This window comes from Neofelis nebulosa, chromosome 15, assembly GCF_028018385.1.
Source record: "Neofelis nebulosa isolate mNeoNeb1 chromosome 15, mNeoNeb1.pri, whole genome shotgun sequence".
NCBI classification, from domain to species: Eukaryota; Metazoa; Chordata; class Mammalia; order Carnivora; family Felidae; genus Neofelis; species Neofelis nebulosa.
The window spans coordinates 28001490-28016555 of NC_080796.1; the positions used below are offsets into that span (position 1 = coordinate 28001490).

The 15066-nt window shown below is 38.4% G+C and overlaps 1 protein-coding gene across 5 annotated transcripts in view; it reads right to left on the bottom strand.

The window, feature by feature from the left end:
• The window catches only part of PLA2G4A (phospholipase A2 group IVA), a 160003-nt gene that overhangs the window by 68719 nt on the left and 76218 nt on the right, over window positions 1-15066 (bottom strand). For all 5 annotated transcript variants that reach the window (XM_058701814.1, XM_058701816.1, XM_058701815.1 and 2 more), the window contains 2 exons: window positions 9253-9290; window positions 4219-4360 (listed from right to left, as the gene is read on the bottom strand). In XM_058701814.1, coding sequence (XP_058557797.1) covers window positions 4219-4360; window positions 9253-9290 — 180 coding nt within the window. The remainder of the gene's footprint in view (window positions 1-4218; window positions 4361-9252; window positions 9291-15066) is intronic.

Consider the following 15066-nt stretch of genomic DNA (forward strand, 5'->3'; position numbering starts at 1 on the left):
AACGCAAGACTTACTGAGGGTCTACTGTGTGCTAAGGAGCCTTTGCCAGGTGCTGGGAATATGAAGGTTAAGTAACACAGCCACTGCCCTGGTCTTCATGTAACTTATATTCCACTGGAGAGAACAGACATTAAACGAATATCTGTACAAGTATTTTTTAAGTATACGTGTTGTAAATGCTAAAAAGATAATGTGCATATATTTGTGCCATTAATATAGAGAATGTAACTGAGATCTAACAGATGTGGGGGGAAGGAGGGAGGAGCTGGTGAGGACAACAGCCTCAGAAGAAGCTAAGTATGTGGTGCTTAAAGTTGGGAGGGTCCTAGGTACCCCAAAAGGCGGTGGGGCGGGGACAGGGTGGCACAGGGAAGCACAGAGAGGAGAGAAGGGAAGCACACACAGAGAGAAGAAACTGTGTGGAAAAGCACCACATGGGGAAAGGTTCTGAGGGGACATGGGACCAAGAGGCACCTAGTGAAGGAGTGTGGTGAACTGGGGGTGAACTGGCAAAAATGGATGCTAGAAAGATGCCAAGAAGCCAATCCTAAGAGCAGGAAAAGTTTTTTAAGCTTGGGTTTGAGAGTGAACAGGACATGGGGGAGGGAGGACAGGCCTTAGAGGAACTACAGGAAATAGAGGTGTTGTGCTCAGATTCAGACCTGCTGAGTTTGAGATGCAAGAGATACCAGTGAAGGAATCAAGTAGGTACCTAGATATTCAGGCCTGAAGCTCAGAAGGGAGGTTCTAAGTTGTTGACCTACATGGGGAAATTCTTCGTACACAGGCGGTGGGTGACATAGAAGGGAGAGAAAAAAATTTTTTTAATGTTTTATTTGTTTTTAAGAGAGAGACAGAGCACAAGCGGGGAGGGTCAGAGGTGCGGGGTGGGGGACAGAGGACAGGAAGCAGACTCTGCACTGAATAGAGAATGTTTCAAAAAGTAGGGAAGCATCCATCATTTGCACTTACAGGGCTGGGGGGAGACAGGGCCAGGTCTTTTGTACTTATTAGTACTGGCGACTGGAGGAGCAGATGTGGTAGAATCATGAGGTCTGAGAAAGTGAGGAAGGAGAATGAGATTGTGCAGAAAACTCTACAGAAGTTTGTGAACATAGGGAGAGAAGTAGAGAGAGGGGGGAAGGGAATGCACATCCCAGGGAGACTTTTTGTTGTTCCTTTTTTCCCCTTCATGTCGGAGTTTGTATTTTTATAGTAAAAATCTATACAGAGGTAGAGGCAGACAAATGTGGGGGGGGGGTGGTGCAGCAGCTCTGGGAGGACCAATTGATATCCTGGGGCTCTTAGTTGGGGTTGGCAATCTGTATCTGATGTAGATCTGCATTTGAAAGAAAGGAGCTGTTTTCTCCACTGAATTCAAGAGGGCAGGAGCAAAGGGTAGCATCGGTTATGGGATATGGCAATCCTCTGGCAAGAAATGAAGGATTTGTCATCTGATGACATTTGATCTCTCTTTGATTAGGAGACAACTCTATCAGTTGTGAGGGGAGCAGAGCATAGATCAGCAGCTGGGAGGGAAAGAAATAATTGTTGCAAATAACTGGAAAGCAGCTAAGCAGGGAAACACTGAGATTACAAAAACAGAGTCTCCCAAGAGAAACTGACCCCCAGGAATCACAGAGGTATCCATTCCCTGCTTGTTTTCTAGCAAACTCATTGCTCGAGGCCTGACCAACAGTCTTCAATTCCAAGGAGGACTTTCCATTGCAGGGGAGGAAAAGGTTTTCCTCGACCCTTTTAAGGTCCCTGACTGGCTCTGAAAATGAAACTGACAAGAGGGATTCACAGGAGAAAAGCATAGAAAATTATTTAAGGGAAGTTTTATGTGACACGAGAACCTTCATAAAGAAATGAATATGCAAAGAACTAGTTATACCTGAGTATTTTTAATGCTGGGTTTGATGAAGAGTGGGTAGTCATATAGAAGCAGGATAGGCCGGAGGATGAGTGGAAATGTAGAAAACTGGACGAAATTTAGCGAGACCTGTCTGTTTATATTCTTCTTGGAATCCCTTTGCCTTTGGAGATAAGGATGCTCTTTTCCTCCAGGTACAGGGAGGGGTCCTCTTGCATGAGGGTCTTATGGCCTGCCGCAGGGGAGAAGGGTGGGAGGAGGTCACAGAGAGCTTACTGCTTCTGTTTTCTCAAACTCCTTCAGCTTGACATATTCAATATGCTGAGCTGCCCTATGTTGGGTCAGTGAGTCCTGAACCCGATCGGCATCTCTCCACCACAGAGAAAGAGTGGGTCACCCTATTGCAAGCTCTTCCATCCTTCCATTCACGCCTTTTTTAAAAAAGAACCTGTGTTATCTGCTTAAATGTCTTTCTCTGCAACTAGGCTTTAAACTCACCGAGGAAAGTGACTGTCCAGCTTTGCTCATCTCTAGTTTTTAGCAGTGGCTCAACAAGTGACAAATGACAGAAATGAAAAAAAAAAAAAAAAAAAAAAGAAAACTTGAAATACCATTTCTCTGCTCCAAGGGTATAACAATTCCAAACAAGGATGGGGACGAAAAGAAGATTGTAGAACGGTTGCTGAAAGATTCACTAGACATTAAAAACAACAAACGAAGACAAAAATTTCTCAAGAAGCTAGGAACTTCTGAGTAATATGCAGAGAAGGAAATGTCTTCAAAGAGTAATTAACCTGAGACAATGATCAACCACAAGTGCTACCAGGGATTTGTATGGTGACAAGCAAGATGGATGGTTGAAAAGAAGTCTCTCTTCTTTTTTTTTTCTTAATAGAAACCTCAGTAGAGGTTTTGCTTCTCCTCCAAGCTTTCCTTCAGCAAAAATTCCATATAAGCAACACTTTACCACAGAGTCTACTCCTTTAACAAAAAAGTCATTCCAGCAGCAGCAGCAGCAGATTGGCTTTCAAACACCCCTATGTCCACCAAATAACACATTTGGAAATCTGCAATCACATTTGGGACAGATGTGCCTATCTGGCTCCCTTATTCAGAATTTATGTCTCATTTCCAATTGCATTTTGCCCTTAATTTATAATAATCTTGAATCCTTGGTCTATGTGTGCATGTATGGGAGTGTGTGTGTGTGTGTGTGTATACACACACACATAAATGCGTTACTTATGCATTTAATAAAAGGATAGACCAATAAATGGATGGACAGGTGGATAGATGGGTAGATAGATGATAGATCAGTGAAGGGAAAAATGAATAAATGGACAAATAGCCAACAACTGGTTTACACATTACATGTTATTGAACAATAAATGATATTTATTTTCCTGGAAATTAAGGGAAGAAAAAGAAGTTAAAGTACAAATGAAGGATTGTACTTCCTATATTTGTTCACAAAAATATTTTAATTTTAAGATCTCTCTATCATTAGGATGATGAAAACATTAAAAAGTAGAGGTCATCATTCTTAACTATTTGGTCAATCTGGGATGATAGACTTTAGCTTCCTGTGATGAAATATTAAGAATTTGAAACATTTCCTTTTATCTCTCCCATTCACATCTACATAGTTTGGTTAACTGTGTTATCATTGACAAGACTTGTAGCACTTTCTTCTTGTTTGGTGATGATAAGTCTCACAATTGTTTAATCTTAGCCCATATTAAAGTTAATTCAATGATCCCAGAGGGGAGGGAGCTAGAGGGATGGCCAAAATGGGCGAAGGGAGTGGGAGATACAGAATTATGGTTATGGAATGAATAAATCACAGAGATGAAAAGTACAGCACAGAAAATATCATTAACGGTGTTGTAATAGTGTTGTGTGGTGACCCATGGGAGCCACACTTGTGGTGGGCACCACGCAATGAAGAGACTTGTTGAAACACTGTGTTGTACACCTGAAACTAATGCAACATTGTGTGTCAACTATACTTTAATTAAAAAAATAATAAAAATAAAACAAAATTAATTCAATGATCTTTTTACATCTGAGGCTAATCTTTTCTTACTATCAATAGCTTGTTTGTGTGTAAGTATGCCTATGCCTCTTTGTAAAAAGAGTACCTGATCAATATTGCTAAATACGGGCAGCATTTGTGATGATCTTCCTCAAAGAATCTGTATTTACGAAACACTTACCTCATCTTAAAAAACTGAAGATATAATATTCAAACTCAATATTTCCATACTTGGGTGAAATTTGGGAGACAGTACAAACACAATTATTATTGAATTGCAGTAACATTGGAAAATTTCCCAACTCACATCGCGCGTAGAATACAGGCCTCCACTCTTCTCTGGACCCAGGAGTTTCTTCATGTTTTCCTTTATGTTTTCTTTCCTCTGTTGTCTGAAAGTCTTCTCCTGATCACACAGAGCCATACTGAATCGGAGGTCTGGGGATGAACTGTATAGAGAACACAGTCGTGAGCCAATGTCCCCAGTAGCCTTGTTAAAATCACCCAGTCCCCGGTAGCTAACGCTGATACCTGCTCACTGTTCCCCTCAAGCCATTTCCTAGAAGGGGAGCTGAACAAGGGTATAAAATGATGGCTGTCTTAAAACTGTATGTTCCAAGGTGTGTTTCCAGAAAATATGGAGTAGGAGATGCTTTAGAAAAAACAAGCAGGCACACGAACGGCCAATGAGAAATTCATTGTATGATAGTAAAGACTTGGGGAAATATTTCAGAAAATAAAGCTGCTGAGATCTATTTGGCACAGTATTTCCCAAATTTATTTGATCAAGAATTCCCTGCCCTGGCCCTTCATTCCCCACTTCTCCATGACATACCACTGACATTCCAAAGAGTCTATGTTCTGTGGAGCATACTGGCAGAAATACTGTCTTAATGAATTGCCTTGTCTAAGAGATGTCCCTGTGTGACAAAAAAAAAGGCACTGCTAACGCTAGAACTTCAGACAGCGACAAGTAAGTTTGACTGGAGGATTTCAGAGCTCTTACATTGTATACCCTTCCTCATAATAGCAGCGGCGGCAACTTCTCAGATCCCTAGACTATGCCAGAAACCACTTTAGATATGTAGGCATGTATCACTGAAGAAATAATGGGAGTAAATCTCACACTTTATTATACAATATATTATTTTTCTAACTACCTATTACAGATTAAAAAAACCAAAGCTCTGAGAGGTTAGGATCACAGAGCAAATAGATGATGTATTTTCCTCAATGCAACAATTCCTCACAAACAAGTCCAATATTGTATTCTAAAACCAGCTTCTGAATTTAAAAATAGTAAAAAGCAGGAGCACTTGGGTGGCTTAGTCGGTTAAGCGACAGGTTCTTGATTTTGGCTCAGGTCATGATCTCATGGTTCATGGGATAAAGTCCCATGTTGGGCTCTGCGCTGACAGTGAGGAGTCTGCTTGGGATTCTCTCTCTCTCCCTCTCTCTGCCCCTCCCCACTTTCTCTCTCTCTCTCTCTCTCCCCCTCTCAAAATAAATAAATAATTTTAAAAAAATAGTAAAAAACAAAACAGAACAAGAAAACCTAGAACTCTATGTTGTGATGCGAATAAATCCAAATGTAGAAAGAATTTCTCTAATAAAATATTTTCTCTTTACCATTCATAAAAGTAAGTCCTTCCCTTCAGAGTGAATTAAAATTAAGGAAACTTCTGTTAATTCAGTGCATTTATTCCTCGTAAAACATAGGCCAAAAGACGAGACTCCATAGCCTCTGGGCTATGTACTCTATAATGATCTTTGTTTACCAATAATATTTTAATTACTATTTCCCAAAGGACAAACATGGATAACTCACAAAAGAGGAAGTATGATTAATAATGAAAAACAGAAGAATACTTAGCTTCACTAGCAAATTTTTAAAATACTGTTATTATTTAGCAGTTTTTAAGAAATATTTTAAGTATTTATTTTCTAGTAAAAAGTAAATATATTCATTTTGGGAATATAAATTTGCAAAACACCTTTGAAAGTCATCAAGTGATGAGCACCAAAAATAATTAAAATGTATATTCCCTTTGAGTAGTTCTATTTTTGGATATATGCTTTAAGAAAACTAACTGTAGGGACACCTGGGTGGCTTACTCAGTTAAGCATCCTACTCTTGATCTTGGCTCGGGTCATGATATCATGGTTCATGAGACGTAGCCTCAAGTCAGGTTCATGCTGACAGTGCAGAGTCTGCTTGGGATTTTCTCTCTCCCTCGCCCTCTGCCCCTCTCCCCGCAAAATAAATAAACTTTAAAAAACAGAAAATTAACTGTAAATTTTGAAAAGAGCACTTAGCCATATTACTCAATAATAAAAAATGATCAGTATAGCACATCAAAGCATTGGATTGCACAGTTATTAAATTTGATTATTATGAAGCTTTCCAAGGAGCAAAAGAGTTACGAGTGAATCAGTAAGAATTTTTTAAGTCAAGTCTTAGGGGTAGACTCTCTATTATTATTTATTACAATATATTAGGTTGAGTATCTTCTAACCACTTTGAGAAATAAAAATCTCACCTGCACAGTTGTCTCTGTGAATCCATCTCAATTGTGTTTCCTTTTCTGCTCCTCAGAGTAATCACTACCTTAAACTTGCTCTTTATTATTCCAATGTATTTACACATTTATGAATTACAATTATTTATAAATTTATACATTTATAAATTATAAATATTTATAGCTTCACAGTATATATTTATATCTCTAAAAAATACATAGAGTCATTTTGTATGTTTTTAATTTTTTTATAAATTCTATCAGCTATACGTATTCTACAATATTTTTTCCATTGACCATTTTGTTTTTAAGATTCATCTGTGTTTGTATATATAGGAACAATTCAAACATTTTTACTATTGTGAAGTATCTCCATTATATGATTATAGCATAAGTTATTCCATGAATATTGAGGTTGCTTCAAATTTATGCAAACTATTACAACCATTTTTACTATGAACTTGTGGTGTACGTGTGGAAAATTTTTCTACTTCGTATTAATATAAAATAATATGTGCTCGTTTTCTAAAGAACATCTCATTAAATCATCACAACAGATATGCTTATAAAGTACTCTTTTCTTATTTCACAAATGAGCAAAAGTGTCATTAAAAATGTTTCAACTGTTAACACAATTAGCAAGAGGCTGATTTAAAACTAGGATTTCTCATTCTGGAACTCCTGTTCCCTGTAATATACTAGGTAATATACTTGTAACATACTATGCTGATCACTATCCTGCATTAAACACAAGGGCCATGATTTTTCAAAAAACCTATGAACAGAGCAATGAACACAGATATTTAGAAGATCAGTACAAACATGTAAAAGAAAAATAAAAAATGTTGAGTAATTTTATAAATACAATAACAAGTTTGGTTCATTTATTTTCCTCTTTTACATATTATCTTTAACTGTTTAATTTGATTTCTTGATTTTATTTTATATCTAATGAAAAACATTCCACGGAAAGTTAAATTTTTCTTTAAAGAACATTTCTGGGACACCTGGATGGCTCAGTTGGTTAAGTGTCCAACTCTTGCTTTTGGCTCAGGTCATGATATCACAGCTTCGTGGATTTGAGCCCCACATCAGGCTCTGTGCTGGCAGCGGAATCTTAGGATTCTCTCTCTCCCTCTCTCTCTGCCCCTCCCCCACTTGTGCTGTCTCTGTTTCTCTCAAAAGAAATAAATAAACTTTAAAAAATAATTTCTAAAGGGGCGCCTGGGTGGCTCAGTTGGTTGGGCAGCCAACTTCGGGTCAGGTCATGATCTCGCGGTTTGTGGGTTCGAGCCTGCGTGGGGCTCTGTGCTGACGGCTCGGAGCCTGGAGCCTGCTTTGGATTCTGTGTCTCTCTGCCCCTCCCTGCCTCTCTCTCTCTCTCAAAAATAAATAAGCATTTAAAATAATAATAATAATAATAATTTCTAAGAACATTTCCATTTCAGAGTAAAGACGAACAGATAAAAATAGTTTGATCAAAGTTCATTATAAATATATAGTAAATTGCTTCTGAACATATGTATCTTATTTAGCTGAGTTTTTTTCCTCCATTTTTTGATATCTGTACTTTGTTAAAGCAAATTTCTTTTACATAATATGGTCCTAATTACATCAGTGAAGATCATTTCCCATTAAGACAAATAGCATGACTTTCTACTCAAATAGCAAAAGTTCTTTTAATCTCATGCTAAAATCTCATGTTATACCACATTTTTAAAAATTTTAGACAGAGAAAGAGAAAGTCTGAGTGGGAGAGAGGGGCGAGGGGGGGCGGGAGGGAGGAGAGAGGGAGAAGGAGAGGGAGAGAGAGGATCTTAAGCAGGCTTCACAATGTGGGGCTCAATGCCAAGACCCTGGGATCATGACCTGAGCTGAAATCAAGAGTAGGATGCTCAACTGAATGAGCCACCCAGGTGCCCCCAAAATATACCATGTTTTAGCAAGAATCAACACAATGCCAAATGATGCAACTCAATTACTTGGACTGTCCTATGAGACTTCCTGACATATCTTGAGGGACAAGTAGTAATTTATGCAATAATTTACAAGGTTGAATCAACATGTTCTAGGAACCTAAAATAAGAGAAAGAAATACCGAGCCCAATGTCAACGTGTCCCTCAGCATTCATTTGGCAAATCACAATATAGGAGAATGTTACACTAATAAATGCAGTGTTTGGGAGAATTAAATGTGTACTAGTTACTTCAGTAAAACCCACTTCAACAGGGAAGTTCAAGGACACACAGAGAGTTTGAAGGAGGTCGGATGTACTGAACTCAGCGTTAGATCCAGCTAATTCTCCAGGCAGGCCTAACTCCCCTAAGATGCACCATTTGAAAATAAATAAATGATTTTCCAACATTTTTTTTGGAGGCCACTTTGAAACAGCAACATGCTTCATGGAACTTTACTATCTCTGTGAACAAAAACAATCTCATTTTCAGTTTTTCCTTTTTATAGTTTCCTGTTTATGTTTACTTTCATGTTCTTGAGTATCTATCTGACTCAACAATGAAAAAGAGGCTTAACTAACCATATTTGTTCATTTCTACGGGAAGTAAACCAGAGGGAGGACTCTTTCTAAAAGCCCTTATTGACCTGATAAAAACTACCAGGAAAAGTAAGCAAAGATACAAAATTTATTATTTTTTAATGCCATAGCTATTAGGGAAGAGCTAAAGAAAAGTTTATTTAATGTGTTTTTTATGTTCAAAAGCTCTCAGAATTATTTCTTATTTTAAAAGTGGACCCTTAACAATTAAAATAAGATAGTGAGTGAATCACAATATTTTCCACCCAATGAAATAAATGCACTTACCAAACTTCAAGAGACATTTCCAGAAACATTTCAGTGACCTAGAACAGATATATTCATCAGATTCGGTCATAAAATGGATGTGTATTATATATAATGCAAAGTCAAAACCATTTTTGAGTGCCAGATTGTTTTTAACCTAAAAGAGTCCTAAAGATAAAAGTAACATAGCTTCATGGATGTACATCAATAAATACATGTTTTTGCTATTTTTAATGATATAAATCTATTTAATCAGTCATTTTAGTAAACATAAGAATTGCTTCTGCATAGTTGTTTTCCTCCTTCACTAAAAGGAGGTAGTTGAATTCTGCAGTCATTATGGATGAGACATAAAAATTGCCTGAGCTCTAGGGGCACCTGGGTAGCTAGTCAGTTAAGTGTCCGACTTTTTTTTTTTTTTAATGCTTACTTATTTTTGAGAGAGAGACAGAGCATGAGTGGGGGCAGAGCAGAGACAAAGGGAGACACAGAATCCAAAGCAGGCTCCAGGCTCTGAGCTGTCAGCACAGAGCCTGACGTGGGGCTCGAACCCATGAACCGTAAGAGCATGACCTCAGCCTCGGATACCTAACCGACTGAGCCTCCCAGGTGCCCCTAAGTGTTCAGTGGCTCAGGTCATGATCTCATGGGGCTCACAGGGTCGAGCCCCATGTTGGATTCTGCACTGACCACGCAGAGCCTGCTTGGGATTCTCTCTCTCTCCCTCTCCCATACTCCCGTGTGTGTGCGCACTTCACACCCCCTCTCTCTCAAAATAATAAAACATTTTTGAAAAATTGCCTGAGTCCTAAAAAACTATGAAGATATTCTGCCTGTTATTCAGGAGCTGTCCCCGGGCCTCCAGACAGAGGCAGAAGTGGTCAGGAGGTTAAAGAAAGCCTGGGTGAAAATTCACACGTGTGCATTTGTGACAAATGTGGGCTGTCATTGACTGGAGACAGAACACCTATCCAAGGTGGCAGCAGGACCAGGGGCCAGCCAACTGTGGTTAGCTCAAGAAACATCTACAAATGGGAGGTGGGACTCAGGTTTTCATTTTCCAACACTCTGTGAGCTAACCACATTTCTGGGAGGACTCTATCCTGCCAATGAGCCAATTTTAGTCTAATGGAAAAGAGAGTGATTAATATCCAAAGAGAAAAAGGGGTATTAAAAGGTATCTCTCCAGGGACTATAATTCTGTTGTATAAAAGACATTCTCTGTACTATCCCTGCCATTAGTTATGAATAATGTAATTTTAGACTGTCTTGAGAACCAATTGAGAAAATGTTTTGAAGATTGCTGCATAATTATAAAATAGTACTATTATTTTTATCATATCAGTTACCATAGAATATAGTTAGAGTGAACCTTTCCAATATCTTCAAACAGACCAGAACTCAGATATGTCTCTTAAAAGGTGAAGACGGCATTTTTAGAAGCAACACAAAATGCTATAGATTACTGGCTTTGTTCTGTTTGGTTTTGGAAGATGGAAAAAAACAAACCAGAAGGAGCTTTCCAAAAGGTTAAAATAAGTTCACGGATAATTCTCAGCACTGGATTTTATGAGTAAGAAAAAGGTATGGAAATCATCTGTACAAGAATTTGCCTCTCCCACTAAACTGTATCTATCCTATATAGATCTATTTTATATGTATTTATATGTATCTTATATGTATCTATTTTATATAGCTCTCTATTACTAGTTCATTGCAGGGTTTGGCATATGAGACATAATCAATATCTGCTGAATTACTGTGCATGTGTGTGTGAGGGAGCACATAAGGCAGTCTTTTCTTGTTAAGAAACATTCCATCGCTACTAAACATAAAATCATGGGCTGGTGTAACACAGACAGCCGTTCCTATGAAGTCCTATGAACCTTTACTCATCAAAGCAACATATCAATATCACTTTGCAGTTATCAAAATAATCAAGAATCCCAGTACAAGTAGAATTCCACATGCCCAGATGAATCATAGTTCAGTTATAAGTCAAAAAGATGAGTGGTTTGGGGCACCTGGGTGGCCCAGTCAGGTCAGCATCTGACTTAGGCTCAGGCCATGATCTCATGGTTCATGAGTTTAAGGCCCACATCGGGCTCTGTGCTGATAGCTTGGAGCCTGGAGCCTGCTTCGGATTCTGTGTCTCCCTCTCTCTCTGCCCTCCCCCGCTCATGCTCTGTCTCTTTCAAAAATAAATAAACATTTAAAAAAAATTCTTAAAAAAGGTGACTGGCTTCTAAACAATTACTGTAACTCTAGTCTGTTCTATCAATGTTAGTAGCACCGCTCAGACCACATCCCGACACATCATGTCTATTCCCCATTTCTAAATTTCAAATGGAGTCTTTCCTAAAGAGGGCTTGGAAAACTTTATATTGAATGAGCTTGCTCTGGATATTTAGTGAGAAAAACAAGACGTGGGTAAAAACATAAGTCTGTTTTCTACCCTCCCTCATGCCCCCGAATACATGAAAGCTGGTATTAAAATAAGACTAGATTTACTGTTTTCATTTCCAGAGGGCAAAAACACCATGGGAGAATGGAAACTAAAAGAACAACATTACAACTCATTGTGCAGTTTTCTAACAAATGGAAAGATTTTGAGCTGGAATGGGCTTCCTAGTCCAATGTGCCACGTCATGACAGACTTCCCAACTGGAAGGTCCCTAAGCAATTTGTACGGTAAGATATTCAGTGCCTGGATATATCTAATGCCAACTTAATAAGTAAAAGGAAAATCAACTGTGCTATGTTTATGGTCACATTGGTCTTCAGAATGTCCCTTACACATCCAGCCATAGCACTTCTTGGCTGAGACATTCATAATCTTTGACTGACTGATAAGAATCCTTAAGTGAAGGCAGGATGAGAGAAAGGAAGACACAGGATTTTCCTGCCATTGGCAATATTACAGAATATGGTGTGGAGGGACTTGCCACATGGATGGGGATCTTCACTTCCTCATGTTGCCCAAGTGGATCACCCACAATCTGGAGGAAATTTTAAACTCTCCCACTTGACGTGCCATGCTCAGACATGCCATGAAGACTGACATTTACAATCTCTCCGCACCTTTTACCTGAAACATGTCATTCGGATGCAATAGCCACAAAAGCATGTACTTCCTGTGAGGCATGAAACAAGTATTGTAAATTCCTTCCCACCCACTGCACGAAGCAGCTTTGCATCACAGTCTTCCACATTGCTGGCACCACCAAGGTAAGTTGAAGAAAGGTGACCCCGTCTGGCTGGCTCTCCCCAACCCCATAACGCTTAGCTAGGAGCCAGACAAAGAAGAAGAACTTCACCTCTTCTAGGAATTATAAATGTAAGAAGCAGGCTGTGCTCATTGTCCATTCTTGTGGAAAACAACAATCTCACCTTTGAATTCCACAGTGGAAAGCAATGTTACATGCTACAACAGGAGATGTTCAGCGTGGGGAGGGGGTGTGGGCCCAGAGGAAAGAACCTATATAGAGAAGCCATTTTAAACTTAAAAATAATGTTTTAAAAGTATCTAATCCACTAATCCCCTTGCAAACTTTCCAGGGTCATTCTGAAATGATAAAGCGAAAGCAACAAACATAGTGCTTGGCATGAGAGAGGTTGTTTAAAATTATCACAAAGAGATGCAGACAAATGATTTTAAACTTAAGAACCTACCCTATTGGTAAAGAGCTCTCCAAATGCACTCTGCCTTTTCTTAAATTTTTTTAAAAAATGTTTATTTATTTTTGAGAGAGACAGAGACAGAATGTGAGTGGGTTGGGGCAGAGAGAGAGGGAGGCACAGAATCTGAAGCGGGTCCCAGGGCTCCGAGCTGTCAGCACAAAGCCTGATGTGGGGCTCGAACTCACGAGCTGCGAGATCATGACCTGAGGCGAAGTTGGACGTTCAACCGACTGAGCCACCGAGGCGCCCCTGCATTTTTCTTATTAACATACTCTAGCATTTACAACCTTCACTTTCAATAAAACATTATATTGAATTCTGATCCCTCCCGAGTCAGGTACTCTTTTTCTCCCCCTTAGCAGACTAAAACAGCAACTAATCACCAAGTAGTTTCAATAATCATTTACATTGTTTGAATTATAAAATATGTTCTGCTTTGTCTCTGTATAACTGACCTGTACAAGAAACATAAAGTTATATTTAAGAAATAAGGGCCACTTGCACTAAGAATCATGTTTCCATACACTGTCACTCTATCCAGTGAAGAAGGAACCGGGTGTGGATCTAACAAGAGGCAACTCAAGTGTGAAGCAGAAATTACAATCCCACCAATACAAGCCAGACCCCCTCCAGATAAATTTTGCACTTTTAAAATGGAATGAGATACTGCTAACATCACTTTTTCAAATGTGTCTGATTTTTAATAACGAAAAACTAACGTTTGTTTATTTTTTTAACTGAGATATAATTGACATTTAACATTAGTTTCAGGTATATAGCATAATGATTCAATATTTATATATATTGCAAAATGATCACCACAGTAAGTCTGGTAACATATATGATTTCTTAAGAAAATAAAATTAGCATTTACTACCAGGAATCATCGAATCCATTCACCCAAGAATTCAGGATAACTGTGTCCCACGCCCCCCACCCTCCACCAAATATCACAGATTTCAAGTCTTAAAAGATTTGAAAGATTAAAAAAATACACTATTTCCCCTAATCATGTTCCACTCCATCACGCAGCTTTCCTCCTTTCATCTGAGGATGATGTCTCTTTCCTTCCTTTAAGGTCCCTTTTCCTTACGTGGACATTGGAAATTCTAAACCTGACTTCCAAGAGCACTGTTACTAAACCAAGCATTCTCTCTTTTTCTCCAAATGGGAATTTCCCAGACTCTAGTTGTTTTTTTTTTTTAAACTTAATTTACTTTCATTATTCCTGTCTGAGCAGTTCCTAGATTCTCTGTATTTCCCATAAGTACATTCATTAATCCATTCATCCAAAAATGATTCAAGCATCTAATCTGTATCAGGCTAGGTATGCAATGGTAATTAAGGTGAATGTGTTCTACTCCTTGATGGAACCTGATGGAACTTAGGTCCAGTAGAGGACACCCAGGGATACAAGAACATTCTAAAGTGCCTTATAATTTAAAAGTTGTCTTGTGAAAATGTCAAAAAAAGACTCACATATGTTTCCATTGATAGCATCTCAAAATAAAAATGCATTCTCTTTTAAAGCCAGGAATTATTTGGCCTGTGTTTGAACTCTGACCTGCATCCAACTGATGACATTCACATCTTAGCCAAAGATCCCCCAGACTACTCATCAAAGTATATACTTCTCTTGTTTCCTTTCCAAACTTTGCTTTGTCTCATTCACTTAGCTAAATTATAGTCTTCACACATCAATACATGGTTTTCCAAAGAAATCATCCTGACACTAACTTATTCTGAACTCAGCATCAACACTACCATTTTTTTAAAAAGCTTTGTCACTATCTCTTCTATAGAACTACCTCTTGCATTTTCAAGTTTGCAATCATGAATAAGCAATAATCAAAGAAAGCAATCAGCCAGAACTAGATACCACAGCAGTCATGAGACATGGCTATTTTTAAATAATACCACTAATAGCTAAGTAAAGATGGCAAATAAAAACACCATACCATGTAAACTTAGAGGCCACCTTCCTCAGAGTATTGGCCTAAACAAACTAATTTTGTCTAGGAAATAAAAAGAATAAATATCTTACTTCAAAATCTCAGCATTTTTACGATCCTCTTGAAGTGGGCTACTTTGTTTACACAAAACACACTAAATTCTGAAGACGTTATATCTTCCCACTTTAAAACAGGATTCTGT